Consider the following 20,246-nt stretch of genomic DNA (forward strand, 5'->3'; position numbering starts at 1 on the left):
GATAAATGTTTGTTGTTAACAAGGGATGAATGCAGTTGGCCCCTAGGGGACCAAGTACATATCTATTATTTTAGATAAATTATTAGATTTAGTTCAATATATTAAGAAAAGGAGAAAAAAAGAGGAAATTTACATATCCATTTTGTTAAAGAAAATGAATTTTTAAATTTTGGATCTCATTTTTAAATTTTTGAATATGTCATTTTTACTGACATGATAAGTCTTATGTGTCCAAAGCGATGACATAATATATGTCACGTAATTGCTTACATAGACATGACACTTGTCATGCCATCACTTATGCACGCATGATATATGCCACATCACCACTTGTGTACACATGATGTGTGACACATCGTTTCTTTGAACACGTGAAGTGTTATATGTCATCACTTTGGGCAAATAGGAATTAACACGTTAGTGAAAAGTGTTGATTGTTAATCAACTAATGATTTTCATCTAACTAGTGGTCATTTTGCCCAAAAATAAAACTTTAGGGGCTAAAGTGCTCCAAAAAATAATAAGGACCAAAGTAACTATTTTATCAAACATTAGGGGTATTTTTGGTCACTAAAATCTAGAATAATCTAGATACTTGTAAGGTCAGTATAACTAAGATGTTGACATGTATCCACAATCTAATGATCAATAAATTCTATAAATAGGGATGAAAGTTTTTCATTGTTATAAGTGCAAAAAGTATGTATGAGTGAGTCCTAATTAAACTAATTTCAAGGTTGTTTATACTTTAATCCTATTTATATAATAAAATCAATCTCAATTTTAAAAATTTAAAATACCAAAATAATTATCGAAAAATAATTTTTCCATTATAGAACATTGAGAAATTAATTTTGTACACTGCAACCATATCGAAGTACTTGTAGCAATAGAAAACACACACCTCTCCAAATATGATCAAAACACTCACACCAAACACAAACCCAAAGACTAATGTACCACGTAGACCTTCAAACATTATCTACTTATCAAGTATCACAAAGATTTGTTTCTCATTTTCAATTGATAGAACACTTCATATATATACATATATTCGTATTTATTATAACATACATAATTAAATTTGATAGGAATCAATAAAATTTAACCAAGAAGCTGAAGTTTTGAAGCGTTTGGATGGGAATGGTGCAATTGCTTTCAACTCAATCAGTGAAGTTAAAGAGTTTAAAAGCAAATTATACATCGGATCTGTTACAAAACCTTACGTTAGCGTTCTGGATGTTTAATCGAATATTTTTTTATACTATTAGAATTTAGGTACTTTGAAATTTAGGATTTTTAGATTTTTTTTAAAATTATATCAATGTATTAATTTTAGAATTTCAGTTTTTTAGCTATCTTAGTATTTAAGTAAATATTTTTTTACTATTTTTAATAATTTTTGTTTCAGTTTAATCAAAGTTTTTAATTCAGATCTCGAGGATACAACAATATTAAATATTTCATAAAAATATTTTATTATATATTTTTCTTATTAGACTGTTAAATGGACAAAATGAAATAATAAATTATAGATTTTTCTCTTGAACTTGTTGGCTGCAAAATACGAATAAAGCAACTATCGTTGCCTCACATAATTGGAATCTGAAGTATAGAAAAATACCTGATCTAGTCATGAGTTCCACCAGACGTAGCCATTTGAGATGACTATCTAGCTCAGTTGGTAGAGCACAAGGTTCTTAACCTTGAGGTCGTGGGATCGAGTCCCAAGGAGGGCATTTCATAATTCGGAGGTCTTCTACGGAAGCTGCTCTTAACCTGGTGTTGGGGGCAGCCTACTATCTTACCTCCCCCTTATCCCATTACATATGGAAACAATGGACATCCATTTGTGCAGCTTCTTCCTAAATATCAAATTCAGCAATCATATTAGCTTCAACAAATATTGAAAAATTAATTGCAAGAGTAAGCACAAATAAATTATTTTATTTGTAAATTGTATTATTTATTACGCTTAACAAATTATCTAATAAATACATAAAATTTCAAATAAAAAACATTAAAAATTTTTATTAAACATCTAGCTACTCTCATAAAACAAATATGACATTCTTCTAAGAGGATCGATGTTTGATTTTAGCCATCTTCATCTTGTAAAAAGATAATAAAAGAATAATTACGTAAAAAATAAAAAAAAATAACAAAATATCACTTCATCATCTTTGTCAATTTTCTAACTATGAGGCCAAAACAAAAACAAAATGTAATGTTTCGTATGATTTTAAAAAATAATAATGATTTAATGATCAAAATAAAAATGAAGCAATAAACAAATGACTAAATAAGTAATTCACCCATTTTAATTATTAGTGGACTTCTAAATTTTGGGCTCTCGGCATGTGTCCCTCCTGCCCAGGCTCAACTACGGGCCTGACAATGGTTTATTCGTCGATAGATCGTATATTGGCATAGCTAAAAGATTGACTACATCAGTCAAAGGAATTTCATTTTGATTTACAAATAGTATTGATATTGATACTAAGACTGAAAAAATATATTTCATTGATAGTAGCACTATTTTTCAAAGAAGATATGCTATTTTTTTCTCTATCTTTAATTATCAATTTCATTACATTTATATGTATATATAATTAGTTATGTGTTTGTGATTATTTAGGGACGTCGATTCTTTGTTAAGGTCTACTTATAGAACATGAAGGCTCCTAAAATATGATCCATATACAATAAATATATATTATTTGATGGTTTAGTGCAAACAATACTTTCATTTTAGTAGCTGAATCAATAATGATGCGAGTTCTGAAGTTTAATCTCCAGTGTTATCTTTTTCAAAGAAAGTATGTTATCTTTTATATATATATATATCTTTAGTCATCAATTTCAGTATATTCACATGTAGATATAATTATTTATGTGTTTGTGGTTGTGTAGGGATGTTGATTCCTTGGTATAGAACAGGAAGGCTCTTAAAATATGATCCATATACAAGAAAGGTATATGTGTTATATGATTGGTTTAGTTTTTCCGAATGGAGTAGCTTTGAGTGCAAACAGTTTGTTCATCTTAGTAGCTGAATCAACAAGAATGCGGATTTTAAAGTTTAATCTCGGGAGTGAAGCAAACATGAAAAGTAATGCTCCCGGAGTATTTGTTCAACTTCATAGGGTTCCGGATAATATAAAGAGAAATAAAAACAGTGAACTTTGGGTAGCCTTGAACACTGGAAGATTAGGAAGGGCTCCAAATGATATTTTAGATCCGATTGCAGTAAAATTTAATAAAGAAGTTAGGGTTTTGAAGCGTTTGGATGGTAACGGTACAATTACTTTTAACACGATCAGTGAAGTAAAGAGTTTAAAGGGAAATTGTATATCGATTCTGTGACGAAACCTTATGTTAGTGTTTTGAATGTTTAATTAGATCTTTTATATTTATTTATAATTTAGGTATTTTAGAATTTAGGATTTTTAGATTTTGTAAATTATTTTAATGAATTATATTTAGAATTTCAGGTTTTTAATTTTGCTGGTATTTAAGTAAATCTCATTTTATTTTAAGTTTTATTACCCTTGTGAATTTATTTGTCCACAAAATTAATCTCTTATTAATGAATTATATTAGCCTTGTGAAAACTATTGTTTTTCATACGTTGTTTGTCAAAATGGTTTTGTTTATTGACTTTTTTCTGTAAGTTGTTTTGGCTTTATTAATTTTTTTATTATTCTGCAGCATATTGAAGATTTGACTCGGGAAAAGTTTTCACTGCAACGAGCTCTTGAGGATTCACGTGCATTATCAGAATCTTTGGCTGCTGAAAATTCATCTTTGACAGATAGTTATAATCAACAGGTGTGCTTCCAGACATTAGATTAGCAGCATCACTTACATGTCATGGTCATGATATGTTTGTTTATTAGTTCATGGTGCATCTTCATTCTAGCTTATTTTATGACATTATGGAAGGCACTTTAAAGTCATTTCATTGTCCCAATTACTGTTCTGAATCCTTTTTAAAAAACTCTTAATTATTTGACTTTTCTCCCCAGAGAGGTGTTGTCAACCAGCTAAATTCTGACATGGAGAAGTTACAGGAAGATATCAAGGCCCAACTGGCTAGTATTCGTTATATTTAGGTACTGGTAGTCAGTTCAAGTTTTATGATGAAATTTTTATAATATACGTTTAAATACAATATGTAACAAATCTGTTTAAGTTCAAAGTTGATAAATTTCTATAATTAATTGGATGACTAATTATTTTCTCGTAGTGACTAAATTTGCTGAAAAAAATTGTTCAGTGATCAAATTAGAAAAGATATAATAGTGAGATGACTAATTATTAGTTTAACCAAAATTAAACATACGAAAATTAAAATAAAAGGACTAGTACTACAATATGAGTAGAATATATGGACTAATTGCATAATTTGGTCTGTAACTTTCGGTATATGAAAATGGATCAAATTATAATAAATTCTAAGTGCGTTCTGATTAAATTGCAGAAGAGATACGCACACAAAAACAGCTTTTGATTTCTTCTTCCTCTTCTTACCTAGAGATATGCACTTTTACTTCACGAATGATGATTCTTTGTTATTTATCATTGGTAATTGAAAAGAAAAAGAAATTGGCTCCTTTCCCAATTATACGATTACAGCCGCCAGAATCATAGCTTTTCTCATCACCGAAAAAGCGTTAGACAGTGACGAAAAGTTTCAAATTTATTGAGGAAATTGAAAAAAACATGTTGAATCGTAGTATGTAAGTTTGGAGATGGGTTCAGGCAAAGGCTCGACTTCTTCTGCTCAACAAATGGAATCGTCGATCGAAGGCAAGTTTTCTTTTATTTTTCCCCCTGAAAATTTGAATTTTGTTTCGATTTATTTTATCTTTTTTGTGTCGTTGAGGGGTTTTCCCTCATTTGATTCTATTTCACGAACTTGAATGAAGCTGGGTTTGCTAGATCTCGAAACTGTTGCAATTATTGTAAAAATCAGCTATTATGTTAATCGAGTTCCTCTGAAAAATAAGCTAGTTAATTGTTAGAATTTAGATCGATTAAAATGAGCTGAATGTATGAAAAAGTTTCAAAATAAAGTAGATTTTGTGTTTGAAGGCACAAAAGGCAATTATCAATTGGATACTTTCTGCATCATAGATTAGTGAACTAGAGGAGGATATTGATGTTTCTTTTATGAAGACATGCTTGGATAATATCAGCTTTGTTTTGATGTTCTGTATAAAGAGAAAATGTCAAGTCACTGGAGTTTTCAAGACCCGTAGCTGACACACTTGTTAAATTTTGCAGATATGCGTGAGAGACATCGGGTGGAGTTAGAAAATTTAACATTGGCAACACAGCCCTTCAAAACATTAAAGCTTTTCGTTCTGGCTATCATTCAATATTTCACGCGATCGGTATCGTATCTTTTGGCAAAGGGTGGTTGGCTTATGCTCTCAAGCACTCTAATAGCTGTTCTTGGAATTTTGCTTGTGACTGTTGAGGGTCCTCATGAGAAGGTAATCATATTTGCATGTTATCCTACTATATCCATTGTTCTTTGTCATGGGTTTCTTTTGATCTGCATTGTACTTCTTTATGCTGTTGGAAAAATTTTTATTTGTCTAGAGTGACTGCTCTGTATTATCTGCTACATTTTGCTATGGAATTGAGAGATGCAAATGTGGTGCAGGAGATTTTATTATTATTTTTATTTGTATTATTTATTAACTATTAAATATAAAGATAGATGGCTAGGATTATTAGTTAGTAGTTACATTAGTATTTAAATCAAGGGCTAGGATTAAAATTCTATATGTAACCCTCGTATAGATAGCTACAAAATAAATTTACAGCTAAACTATTGTTATTATTGTTATCTCTCAAGTAATAGACAAAAACTAGACCTTTTTTCTATTTTTTTTATAGTAGTTGTTTTCTTTTCCTTTCAGCCTGAGGGTTAGGGGAGGGGGTGGGGTCGTACCGGTTCTTACTATCTCTTAATGGTTATTTAATTTGAAACGTTTTGTTTTATATGTAAGTTTCGGTTTGATATTTAGTTGAAGTATTTTTTTTCATTCTTATTTCTCATTATTTATTGTAATCATATTAATGGAAACAATAATTAACACCTGATGTCTTGATTATATTTTCATCAGCATGTTGAGTAAGTTTCTCAGTATTTCCGATTTGGATTATGGTGGATTGTACTTGGCGTTGCATCTTCAATTGGTCTTGGTAAGTACATTGCTTTCAGAAAATCTTTTGTGTTGTTTGGAGGAGTGTGCTTAAAGAATAATTTGTTGCTATTATACCAGCATGCTTTGTAGATTATTTAAGCTCTATCTTGCAACACTGGCTGACTTATGCAGATGTCAAATAGTGGAAATATGTAATTTCTTCTGCATTGAAGCATAGTTCTGGTCTTGTAGATAGGTTTCTTTCTAATTATTGCTGTTTCTAAATTTTAAAGTGGCTCAGGTTGTTTTTTATCTGTTTCTACCAAATGTAGTTGCAAAACTAGCAAACTGGGATAATGTGAGTATTAGATAGCACTTTAATGATTGTTGTATAAGATGTACGGCTGTGTTTTAAACATTTTGCCGGGATGAAATGGAGGAAATCCATTTATCTGGTTGCTGCTATTCACACTTAATATATGCCTAGGAATTTTTCTGAAATCTGATCTGCTTTTTTTATACTGCTTTGATACAAAAGGAAATTTCGTGAACACCAGAAGAAATAGGTCAGATTCATGTACTTTTCTAATTCACCTTTCTTATTCCAGGATCTGGTCTGCACACTTTTGTCCTTTATTTGGGTCCTCATATTGCCTTATTTACCATAAAAGCAATGCAATGTGGACGAATAGACCTGAAGAGTGCTCCATATGATACGATACAGTTGAAGAGAGGTCCTTCATGGTTGGATAAACCCTGCGGAGAGTTTGGGCCCCCATTATTTTCATCATCACATGGATCAAGGGTTCCTATTAGCAGCATATTGCCCCAGGTGCAGATGGAGGCTATCTTATGGGGTCTTGGGACTGCACTTGGAGAGCTTCCTCCTTACTTTATCTCAAGGGCAGGTGTGTGCCCCATCTTTACTCTATATACCTTATCACAATAACGAGATTTGGTAGAAGAATCTGTTTATGCTGATGAGGGCATTTCTGGAAGATGCCCCAATCTTTTTTGCATTGGGTTTGATAAGTGATATAATGCTTTCTATCAAAAAAAAAGTGATATAATGCTAACTATGCAACTTAACATTGTATGGTACTGACAGTGCAAAGGAGCTCCTTGATCCCATTATCTCAAGATATTATGAATCCCATCCTTTGTTTCCGCCTTTTGTAATGCTCTTTGAAAATGGGTTTCATTTTAGTTTGATTAATAACTTGAAGGTTTTAAATGTTGTTTATTAATTGAATTTGCTCGAGCTATGTTTGTTGATGTACAACAATTTGGGTGGTGGTTTTCGGTGGTTCAGATGGTGGGTGGGGTGGTGGTTCTCACCTAGACCCTTGCCAATCAGTAGCTCTCTGGCCAAGCCTGAAGGGGTGAACCACACATCACCGACAAAACCCTCCTTTTTCCCACGTCTTGAACCACCAAGAATCACCAACAACTTTTTTAAAAAAAATGTTATTTTTATCATTTTCTCCATGCCCTTGGTTGTTCTTTGTCTAATTCTTGGTTCGGTGGTTGTCAAAGACTTATGTTTGGATTTCCTACTAGCACTCCATACTGTTAGAACTTAGAATAACCAACTTTTGTTGATCTTCTGCTGTATCCAGCTAGTGTATCTGGCAGTAGAATTGATGCCTTGGAAGAATTGGATTCTTCCTCAAGTGAGGATAATGGAGTCATAGCTACCCGCCTGCGACAGATTGAGCGCTGGCTGTTATCCCACTCTCAACAGATGAACTTCTTCACCATTTTCGTGCTCGCCTCGGTCAGTTCTGATTCCTTTTCATTTGTTGGACATCAATCTGAATAATTTGAAATATGGATGCAGCATAAGATGTTTTATTTTTAGTGCATATTTGGTTGTCCGACTGTTATCTCTATTTTATTGTCTACATGCACGTGAACAAATGCACAGCTAGACCTTCAACCACACTGGCATTAACAATGTTCTGATACATTTTGTTCAGATAAAATCCTTGTTTAGGATTTCATATATATCAATCCAGTAAAATTATCAAGCTAGAAATGTGTTGCTAAGATAAATTTAATGTGCAAATTTCCACGTCAATTTATGAAATGCGGTATTATGTTGTGTTAGCAAGATAGAGAAACTTGAATCGTGTTTGACCACCATCCCTTGTTATTTATTTTATTTTATTTTGAAGATCATATAAGTTTTACTGCGGATTGTAAATTCCATTTGTGCCCGTTTTGATTGATTTGTTATGTATGCCTGCTGATGATGAACTGAATCATGTTCAGATCCCAAATCCTTTATTCGACCTTGCTGGCATCATGTGTGGACAATTTGGGATTCCGTTCTGGACCTTCTTTCTTGCTACATTGATTGGAAAGGCAATCATTAAAACTCACATACAGGTTTGTAAATTGTGATGTTCTCGTTGCATTTTACATACAAGCGAGCTTCAATTGAGATGCTCTCTCTTTGCATTCATTGTTTTTCTGTCGATATTGGCATTGTTCAATATGCCTCAACTCTTTTGGTGGAATCGACTTCTACAGGACAAAGATGAATTCTCTACTTTTCTGTCTCTTAATGAAGCTTGATTTTCTTGATTCATATTTCGCAAGCTTCTTAGACGTATCTATGGATTCCTTTTTTGTAGACGGTATTTATTATCTCTGTCTGTAACAATCAACTCCTGGACTGGATAGAGAATGAATTGATCTGGGTGCTCAGCCTCATACCCGAATTCGGTTCTTTCTTGTCCACACTCACAGCAAAACTTCATTCAGTCAAAGAGAAGTACTTGGCTACCCCGCCTCCTGTAACTTCAATCATTAAGGTACTTCCCATAAGCCAGTTCAACAAATCTATCCATTTTAATCCCGAGTTTTAGTCGACCAGCCTAGTAAGTCAAATCTGTTCTATGATTGCCGCTGCAGGGTAAGTGGGATTTTTCGTTTACGTCGATATGGAACACCATTGTGTGGCTTATGCTTATGAACTTCTTTGTCAAGATCGTCAATGTGACGGCTCAGAGGTATCTGAGAAAACAGCAGGATAAGCAGCTCACGGAGATTTTTTCTGCTTCGATGCATTCCGAATAGGTATTCGACGAAGGTATTTGTCACCCTTTCTTTGTTTTTCTCGTTTACAAGTAAGGCGTAAGTGAACTGCAATTCAGTTCTCCGCCATGAATTACCATTGAAGTTTTCCCCTTTTAGAAGCTTGTATATATAAAGAAGGGGGAACATATACAAACAGAAGCTACATATTTAATATATGCTTCATGTGTAATCTTTGTTTTGGGCTGTTCTTCTCCCATTGTTGACTGCAAAACTTGGATGAATGCTCCTTCTGGATTTGAAATCATTACATTTGCTTAAGTTATTATGATTGATATTATAATTATATTTTAAAGAAAATTGAGATATTCATTGATCAGACAGAATATATATATAGTCTTCTGAAATAATTATATAGTAGTATCAATTTAAAATCTTTCTTAATTATTAACTATGTATATATACCCAACAAATACAATTATTCGATCTCGGGATTTTTCAGAAGAACAATCATTCTTTTTACTACTTAGTTCACTTTATAAGTTCAAAACATGTATTAATGTTCTTATTATACATTACTATATTCAGCAATATAGCTTTTTACTGTTTTTTGCATTCGGTTGGTTCGGTTTTTATATATTAGTAATAGAATAAATCAAATAAATTATTAAATTTGAGTAAATCGATTTGACTTTATTCATGTAGAACGAATGAGATATTTATTTATAAAAAAAATTGATATTTTTCTCTTTTCAAGATTTATTTATAAAATATAAAATAGTCGTCCCTTGTTTCCATATGTAATGGGGTAAGGAGGAGGTAAGATAATAAGCTGGCCCCCAACACCAGGTTGAGAGCAGCTTCCGTAGAAGACCTCCGAATTATGAAATGCCCTCCATAAGACTCAATACCACGACCTCAAGGTTAAGAATCTTGTGCTCTACCAACTGAGCTGGAACGTCATCAAGTATTTATATTGGATTGTGTTGTTTCATATATGGATTTCAAATTTTATATTTTACTTTAATTAATTAAATATGTATAGGTGATTTATTTATTTAAGAATGGTTATTTAATTAAACATGTATTGGTGATTTATTTATCTAAGAATGTTTATTTAATTTGATCGGTTTATTTGGTTTGAATTTTCAAAATTGTTAATTTAATGAATAAACTACCAAAACTGAATGAACCAATTTTTTTTTAAAAAAAAAAACTATTTAAGAAAATTGGCCAAAACAAGATATGTATTAATTAAGACAATATCTTATCTACGTTTTAATCAGGACATCGTTTCTAGAATATGTAAAATAACATATCATTAAGGATAAACACAATTAATTTATTGGAAAAAAATGAAAGCATTTTTTTATTTGTCTAGGATATTATAAGGTAGTATTGAGGAATGAATTTACATTGTATGTGGGAGGGGCAATTGCTCCTCTAACTTTGATGATTTAATTATTTTAGGGCACTAACATTTTTGAAATCATTATAATTAAGTCTTTGTCCCTCTCAAAATTTACTAGTTTAATTATTTTTAAGACCCTTTCAATTTTAAAATTAAATTATGTTTTGATCTTCAATTTTTATGGTTTAATTAGTCTTTAAGACTATTCAATTTTAAAATTAGCAAAATTAAACTATAAGTCCTTTAAATTTCATGATTTATTCAGTTCTAAAGACCTTATTTGTTTAAAAATTGAACAATTTGCTCACTCGTAATTCAATCATGGCTCTGCGCCTGGTGGTATATGTTTGAAATACTTTTAATCATTTGATAATGAATATTCAAATACTCATGCAAAATATCATGTTCGAATTCGAAATTTCTAGAGATAACAATTATTCATTTAATTAATGAGACGATTGATCCGTGTAACATATTTCTTTAAATTAGAATGTGGTAAAATAACATATTAGTACTAAATAATACAAATATTATTTTATAATTGAACTAGAATATTATAAAATTGATAAACTCAATTAACTTATTGAAAAATTAAAAAAATTAGTTAAACCGAAATACATACATCCTTAACAGTGTCAAATCCAAACTTCAAATTTAATAGTATTATACATTTGGATCTTGTTAGATTTTGTTTTGTGGATTCTAATTTTGCAGGAAGAAAATAGTTTTAAATTTCCCACAATCGAACAAAACAAAACGATGCTTCCTACACACTAGTAAAGCATATCCATCCAAATCATTCTCAACTGTTTCAATACCCCATAAAATTCCAGAAACCCCTTAAAATATATAAGCAATCAGGCAAAACCCAGAAATATTTGTGTGTTTTAGGCTAAAACCTCAAAAAAAAAAAGCTCCAAACACAAGGCAAAAAGGGGTTGTTGTACATCGTTGTTGTTTCCTGTAACATTCTTTTTTTTAAAGAAATCTTGTAACGGTAGAAGGATACAGGGCATAACGTTGAAACGAACATATCTTCGATACTAAAACCGACGCCGACGAGGAGGAGGGGTGTAGGTTTTCAATGGCTTTCACATGGGCCTTTGCGCTTAGGATCTTTCTTCTTCTCCTTCTTCTCGCTGCTTTTGTTTATGCTTGTTTCACGCTCCCTATGGAAGCGGTTTGCTCCTTTTCAAACTTTTTTTTACCTGAGTGTATTCTGTTCTCTTTTCTTATTCGTAATTTTGCTTAAATTTTGTGTTTTCTCATCTGGGTATTTCTTTTTTTTTCTTTCTTCTTTTGATTGATCTTTCTTGCTTTTATGTTTATTTTGGTATTTTTAGTCTGCGTTTTCTTGTTATTGCTTTCTAGTGACAAATTGTGGATGTTTGGGTGTTTGTATTGATTGAAGATTTGAAACGTGAGGTTTGTTCTAGTTCAATGGATTATCTTTCTTGCTCGTTTTGTAAACTGTATGTGTATGACTTCCTGTCTATTGACATTTTGGACATGAGAATATGAACACAATTTATATGCTTAAATGTATCTCATTGCCCGAAATTACTGCGAAATGCTAAGTTGGTTTAATTCAAGGCAAAAGTTACGGGGGGGAATCCTAAATTATCTAGGGTTATGAATTCTTAGCAATTAAATATCGGTTCTCCCCACTTTCCAAATGTTAAATGTTCATCTTAAACTAACCCTGATTGTTATTTTGGTACATTCTGTGTATTGCTGAAAATAAGTTTTCCTCGCAGATTCTGCAGGATTTTTTGCTATGGGTTGATAATGATCTTGGACCTTGGGGTCCACTTGTGCTGTAAGTCAGTTGAACCCGACATCTCTCTGTTTTCAATAATTCAATTAGCATCAAGAATTTTGCTTGCTTAAGTCTTTACTATGGAATTCATTTTTTGTACTAATTGTTGTAATATTTAATCTACAGAATCTAATTTAAATTGTTTTCGAGACTTTGTCAAATCTGGTCCGAGTTGAAAGTTTGTTGTTTTGATTTAATCTTATATTATATAGTAATTGTGCAAGTCTAAATGGAAACTGGATCATCCTGTTTATGCGAAACATAGGAACAAGTAACTGTACGTGTTCTCCAGCATTGAATGAATAGAATGCCCCTCAATGAATATCAATCTTAGCCTGTTGTTTGTGGTGAACTAAATGGCTCTAAATGACTGTACTGCGATGTTTTAGGGTTTTTTGGCTTTCAATTCATTTCGCCTACTTGATGTTCAGGACTGTCGCTTATATTCCTCTGACAATCTTGGCTGTTCCAGCTTCAGTCCTTACTGTAAGTTTTAAACTCCTTTCCCAATACTTTAGTATGATCAAATTTATTACCATTTTGTAACATCATGCAAATTTCTATCCTTTTCCATTTTCCCTTTTAAATTACTGATTGGTTTGTACATCTTTGTGGTATCTGGAGTAATGATCCTAATTATTGCATTCATTCTTAGTGGTCAACTGGTCGTCTTATGTGCAGTGGACATGGTGTCCAACGCTCCAAGCAGTGTAAATTATCTTTATCTATTGATTTCGGATGCAAAGCATGTTACAATTCCAGTTAGTTCTTTATGCACATTATTGTATGCAGCCAGCTCTTTTAGGCAGTGTTGATCAACATGCTAGAGTTAGTTACCTGTAAATAAACCTGGTTTAGTGCCATCTTGAAGTATCTGAATCTGATAAGGAATTGTTAACTTGACACTTGTTAAAACCTACTCTACCTATGGGACAATTGTAAGAGCAACATTTCTTTCCTTATAATCTTGTTTCTCATTTATTAGAGGGAAGCAATCTTTGAATTATGTTTGATTTACATTGTTACCATCAATGAGAAATTAAACTATCCCTGTGATCTTTTAACTTGTTTTCTTATTTATTTGTGACCTTTCTTATGTGATTTCTTCTTGTTATTTGACGTATTTTACTCTGCCATGTACCTCTGCATCAAAAAATCTCCTTCCAAACATTAAATGAGAAATAAATAAGGTTTTAGCATTACAAGGCATTGTGTTTTATCCTTCAGCTCGGTGGTGGTTATCTTTTTGGATTGCTTGTGGGCTTCATTGCAGATTCTGTTGGTTCAACTCTTGGTGCAGGAGCAGCGTTCCTTCTAGGCAAAACAGTATGCTCATAGATTTCTTATGGAACTCTCAGTGTTATATCTTACCACTTGCCTTTCATTGGGAAAAACAACAACTCATTGATGTGTTAAATATCTCTTTTCACTAATCTTCCTATCCTTCTTTGTATTTCTTCCCTTTTTAATTATTTTTTATGTGTCTTATTCAATTTTCATTTTATTAGAATTATGATGCTCTTTTACAGATTGGGAAATCATTGGTTGTTTCGAAGCTTAATGATTATCCTCAGTTCCGGTTAGTAGCAATTGCAATACAGAGATCTGGCTTTAAGGTTTGCATGCTTCATATTGATTTTTAAAGATGATTCCTGTTTTATAAGCTTTATAAGGCTTTGTTTTAAGGCACCACCTAGCATTTCCTAAATTTATATGATTTGTTGTTATTAGTGTAAATAACACTTATGCAACGTTTGGTTACATGAGTATTAAAACAAGTAAAAGCTTAATTATTACGTGTAAGTTTTATAAAGGAGAGTTCTCCAAAAAAGAGAGTAATTCTCTTTTCTGTTTTTTCATATGTTTAAAACTGATAACAGCAGCCTGATTAAAAGGCCTGAATATACGACAGTAGAGTCCTGATTAAAAAAACTCTGTACAAAAGTATTGTCACAGTCCGATGACATTATTTATGTTTTCGCTGATGGTCTCTATGGCAACACTTCTGTACCAAGTTTTTTTTTAACATGACAACTCCCAAGATAGGAAGTCCAGCTATTTGGATTGACTGTTTCATTAACTGCTGAAATTTCTTTCAGATTTCTAAACTTCTGTTATTGAACAGATTGTTTTGCTGCTTCGACTTGCACCTTTAGTCCCTTTCAGTGTGTTGAATTATCTGTTGTCTGTGACCCCCATCTCATTTGGAGAATACATGCTGGCTTCCTGGTTAGGGATGGTGGTACTGCATCTATTTAAACTTCCTAACATTCTTTCGAATAATATCTGTTTATGGTATTTTTGTTATACTAGGGATTTGACATCGAGATTCATGTTTTGTTACAGCCAATAACTCTTGCTTTGGTTTACGTCGGAACAACAGTTAAGGATCTTTCATATGTGACACATGGGTGGAATGAGTTTTCAACCACTCATTGGGTATGTTATTTTATTCTTTATAGTTTATATACCATTTTTTCTTTTTATTTAAAGTGATTTGGACTGAGGTACGTTTTATGCCAGGAAAATAAAGATGTACTGGACTTGCTTCATGTCATTTTACTTGTTAGTATTTGGCGATCCCGATTAGGATAATAAAGATGTACTGGATTTGCTTCATTTCATTTTTGTTATGTATTCTAATCCATGTTTTTTACTTTTCCATGAATGCAGGCATTTCTTATAGCGAGCCTTGTTGTGTCTGGTAAGTAGCAGCCATTTGTGAATGCATGCAAACTTAAATTTCGAATTAGTGCAAGCTGTGTGATAAAACACATAAAAACCATTCATGGTTGTTTTTCAAGTCCATGATGCATATTCAGTAGAGGTATCCATGAGCCAGATTGAGTCAGGCCGTGCCCTAGAACTTCTAGAAGTCCTTTTTCCAAGCCCATTTGGGGGAGGCACATACTGACCTGAATAACCTATATTCACTATCTGTATTTTTGTAATTAAGTTTAAATAAAATGAGATGGAATCTTATGTGATAATATTACATGCAGTGGTTTTAATGGTTTGTGTGACTAAAGTCGCAAAAACGGCTCTAGACAAAGCGTTGGCTGAAGGTGAGGATGTAGATTGCATCGTAGGCTCAACGCCAGAATTGCCCGGTTTTTGCGAAGAACCCGTGGATCTTCGCCGGCCTTTTATAATAAAGGTAGACCCTTGCGACAGCAGCACTTGTGGAAAGTAAAACCTGATATATCAGCTGTAAATTGTTCTCCCTACCGCATTATCATTGGTATTGCTTTGGCATATCATTTGGTGCTTTGTACATATAGCCATAGTAACAGAACTTTAGCTCTCTACAGAAATAGATGGTCACTGATAATATGTTTGGTGATTGAAAATCCAATGGAAACAGCTGTTTTTCTCTTCTTTTCACCCTTTCTTCCGGGGCACGCAATGCTTTTGTGCACGCTGATTTGCTGCCCTCTTTGACTCGGAGTTTGCTTGTTTAGAGATTCTGAGTTCTTAAGAATCTTGTTCATGACATTAAGCATAGTTCAGTAGAAAATGAAGACAATGATGTTTAGGGGTGTGTATCCGCATCCATTCTGAATTCGCGATACTAGTAATTTTAGGATTCGAATTCGTAAAAGCGAAATCTGCAATTCGAATTGTCATTTCTAAATAGACCTGTCAGTTTTGATTCGAACTCGGAAACAAATCCAATAAATCAAAATCTAATTGACCTTAAACTTAAAAATGTATACATGAAGTTGTATTAAAAAAATTAAAAGTATATTATTTAAAAATTCATTTAAGGAAACTCAAACTCACGAGTACAATTCAAATATCAAGATAAAAATCGATTATTTATTACCTAAAATTATTTTACTTTTACAAAATAATAGATTCAGATAAAGAGTATCTAAATTTACTTTACTTAGTCGGATAATGGGTTTGGATGTATGAATCTATTATTCGCTTTTATTTTTAAAAACAATTATTTGAAAAAATTATTTTTGAATAACTAAATGATTTATTAAACAAAGTAAAAATTAAGAACAAGGGATAATGAAAAGAGGGAATTCCAGCTTCAAGACAGGACGGTGAGGTATGGGTAAGCCTAAGTATCAAAATCACGTACTCTAATTGTTCCAACACCATCCCACCTTATCCATTACCCAACATTCCCACCACTTATTCCCTTTTGCTCCATTATCTAATCTCCAACGTAACCAAATTTCCACTTATTCTCAATATATATTGGCAATGGCAACCCAAGCCTCCCTCTTCACTCCCACAACCCTTCGTGCGCCGAAAACCTGCAACCAAGTCGACGTCCCATGGAAGCAATCACCACTATTAAAACTCCCCACCTTCAAGTCCCCGAGACGTACCATCATCAAGGCCAAAGCAACCGAGAAGAAATCCGACTTGACGACTGCGACAAAGCCCCTGTCGGCTTCACCCCACCCAAGCTCGATCCGAACACCCGTCACCGATCTTCAGAGGCAGCACGGGTGGACTTTTACGTAAGGCGTAAGTAGAAGAGTTCTATGTGATCACATGGGAGTCACCCAAAGAACAAATATTCGAGATGCCGACGGGCGCGGTGCAGCGATCATGAGACAAGGTCCGAACTTGCTAAAGTTGGCTAGAAAAGAGCAGTGCTTGGCTCTGGGAACTAGGCTTAGGTCCAAGTACAATATTAAGTACCTATTTTATAGGGTATTCCCTAATGGTGAGGTCCAATATTTGCACCCCAAAGATGGTGTGTACCCTGAGAAGGTGAACCCTGGTCGACAAGGAGTGGGGCAGAACTTTAGGAGCATAGGGAAGAATGTTAGCCCTATTGAGGTAAAGTTCACTGGCAAGCAGGTCTATGATCTGTAGAAAAAGAAGCAGAATTTAATATGACGCCATGCATCGTGTGTGATTGTGTTTAGCATCTTATTTAAATTTTCTTGCTTCAAATTTAAATACCCTACATCATACAATAGTTAAAAGTTGTGCTTGATTTACGTAAAAAAATAATATTATAGTTATAAAAGTAGTATCTGTTCAAAATCATTTTTATTTATTAATGATATACACACACCCTACATGCATAATTATTTGTATTCGAAATCTTTAGAGATAAAAACACTCCTTTCTATTACCAAGATCACTCGGTGGATTATATTTTTTAAAATATTGGGAATATTATCTCCATATATCTTTTAAGTAATGAATAATTCCTACCTCTTTGAACCGTATTACCCATGAAATAATGTTATTCAGTAAAATGTTGTTATTACTAAGATGAAATGTTCGTTTTTATTCAGTGAAATTTTGTTATTTTTTTTTGTATTTATGAATTTGTAAAAACTAAATAAAAAGGAATTTTAAAATTTAAAAGGTCCAAAAATGCTGCAAAACAAAAGAAAAATGAGTGTAGAGTTTGAAAAGGATGAGATAATTCCACCTAACAACGAAAACAAAGGGGAAAACAGTCCTTTTTATGAGCAGAGACTGCTGCTTTGATTTCTCATTATTAGTTAATGTGGAAGGTCAGACATATACAATAATATGTACATACTTTTCACATGTTCCAATGAAACCATTGAAATTATAGTTTAAAATTAAAACTTTAATGTATTATTATTTTAAATTATTCGTGGGTTTTTCAAGTGTTAAGTAATTCGTTTTAATTTGTTCTAAATTTAAATTAAGTTTGAATTTAAGTTCATTTAGTATTAATCGAATTTTAACATAAGTTGATCAAAGTTAGCCATAAAATTCCAAGCAGAAGCTGACCTTTTGTGTCCTAAACGACATCGCATACACGACAAAACTCATTTCTCCAGTACTTTTTCCCCCCTGTTATTAATTTCTTTTATTACTCAGATTTTCTCTTAGTACATACTACCAGTAAAGAATTTGAGCAATTGACTTCTCACTGCCAAATAAAATAGAAACGACACAAATCCGACCCGTTTCTGCCAACGTTGAAACCAATGCATAATAATATATATATATAGGGATAATGCAACTTTTGCTACCTCAATTTGTCATTTTTTTCTTAATTAGATCCTTGAATTATTTCGGTCCAAACTAATCTTGAATTCAGATTTTGGTCTATTTTTAGTTCATGACATACTCTCAGATTATTATGTAATCAAAAAGATCAAATTCAACTATTAGTATAAATAAAAAAAGTCAAGGACCAAATTTAAAAATTATTAAAATTAGGGATTAGAAATAGTTTTATCCTCATACATATGTCAACATCTATTAGGTCAAAGACATGACGTTTAATATCTCGTAAGTAAAACTTGTGGTTGAATTATAGGTAAAAATATCACTAGAATTTACCAACAAGATTGATTCAAGTAGTAAGTAGTTTGATATCACTTAAGCAGGATTTTGAGTTCAAATCCTTATATATGCCGAAAATTACTACTAGAAGACTCACCTACTAAAACCAAGTGTGATGCGGGTCGGCCCGGATTAATTAAGACGAAGCCTTAAAATCGGGAGGACAACCAATATATATATATATGACTAGACTTTAAAATATAATTAGAGTTTATATGTTTACTTAATGGCATAATTTTGAATGTCTGTGTAAATTAAATTAAAGCAGTAAAATTAGGTTCTCGAAAATTTATTTAGAAATATGAGTTGCTTTATACAATAATTGTCAAAGTTGTTTCAAATGTTGACGAATTTTACAAAATCAGTTTTTAATAAGGATTATCAGAATCATCGATCGATTCCATAATGATAAACTTGTGCTTTATTCTCGAGAATAGGGATGTAAATGAGACGAGACAGATCGCGAGCTACTCGAGATCACTCGATCTTGGCTCGATTAATACTCGGACCGAATGGACTCGACTCGAGCTCGAACTCGACTCAAGTTCTTAACGAGCCGAAACGAGCTACTCGATACTCAACTCGAAAAGCTCGTGAGCAGCTCGAAAAAATGTTATATTATAATTTTAGATTTTTTAAAATTACATTATTAAAAATATATTAAAAATACATTATTGATTAATAAAAATTCTTGAATGAAAATGGTTAAAAATTATTTTTGAATAAATTTTCTTATATTTATTTTAAATTAATAAAAAAATTATTTATCTAATGAAAAATATTTAATATATTTCTAATGATAATATTTGTAATAACTAATTTTTTAAAATGTTGTTATATTTTGAGGTTTCGAGTTCAAATATCATAAATATTAAGGGTTTGAGCATTTAATAACAAGATATTATATTGTACTTACATCATAACTAATTTTTTATTTGATAATAAATATAATATAATAAAAAAATATGATTCAATTTAAATATTAATAATTTAAAAAATATCAAAAACAAGTATACTCTCTCTCCTTTCACTAAGTCATCTCATTCCTTCTAATTATGTTATAAGGTTTAGGGTTTAGAGTTTATGTGATATGATTTAAGATTTAGAGTTTAGGGTTTATGGTTTAGAGTTTTTGTGATAGGATTTAAGGTTTATAGTTTAGGGTTTAGGTATTAAGGGTTAGGGGTTAGGGTTTAGGGTTTATGTTATATGATTTAAGGTTTATAGTTTATGGTTTTAGGGTTTATGTGTTAGGGTTTAGAGTTTAGAGTTTATGCGATATGATTTAAGGTTTTAGACTTTAGAGTTTAGGGTTTATATGTTAGGGTTAGTGTTTAGGGTTTAGATTTAAGTTATGCGCATGAAGGTAACATACAAATTATGAAAAAGATGTTATGTGACTCCTAAATAAATCATTCGCATACTTATACATAAACATATCAACATGAAAAATAAATATACACAACTAATTAAAGAAAACAATCCTAAACAGAGACTAAAATAAATA

General features: G+C 32.1%; 1 protein-coding gene and 2 pseudogenes across 1 annotated transcript; all 3 read left to right on the plus strand.

Annotated features, from left to right (window-relative positions):
* Nucleotides 1-4,618: 4,618 nt before the first annotated feature.
* Nucleotides 4,619-9,435, plus strand: LOC120128439 (annotated as a pseudogene).
* Nucleotides 9,436-11,506: 2,071 nt separating this feature from the next.
* Nucleotides 11,507-15,810, plus strand: LOC120128427 (TVP38/TMEM64 family membrane protein slr0305-like). The gene is made up of 9 exons (XM_039146104.1): nucleotides 11,507-11,794; nucleotides 12,372-12,433; nucleotides 12,865-12,919; nucleotides 13,661-13,759; nucleotides 13,963-14,049; nucleotides 14,559-14,675; nucleotides 14,780-14,872; nucleotides 15,107-15,137; nucleotides 15,436-15,810. The coding sequence occupies exons 1-9, from the start codon at nucleotides 11,699-11,701 to the stop codon at nucleotides 15,624-15,626; spliced, it is 831 nt and encodes a 276-aa protein (XP_039002035.1). The 5' UTR covers nucleotides 11,507-11,698; the 3' UTR covers nucleotides 15,627-15,810.
* Nucleotides 15,811-16,651: 841 nt separating this feature from the next.
* Nucleotides 16,652-17,334, plus strand: LOC120128412 (annotated as a pseudogene).
* Nucleotides 17,335-20,246: the final 2,912 nt, after the last annotated feature.

This window comes from Hibiscus syriacus, unplaced genomic scaffold (genome assembly GCF_006381635.1).
Source record: "Hibiscus syriacus cultivar Baekdansim isolate YM2019G1 unplaced genomic scaffold, ASM638163v2 tig00110480_pilon, whole genome shotgun sequence".
NCBI lineage: Eukaryota > Viridiplantae > Streptophyta > Magnoliopsida > Malvales > Malvaceae > Hibiscus > Hibiscus syriacus.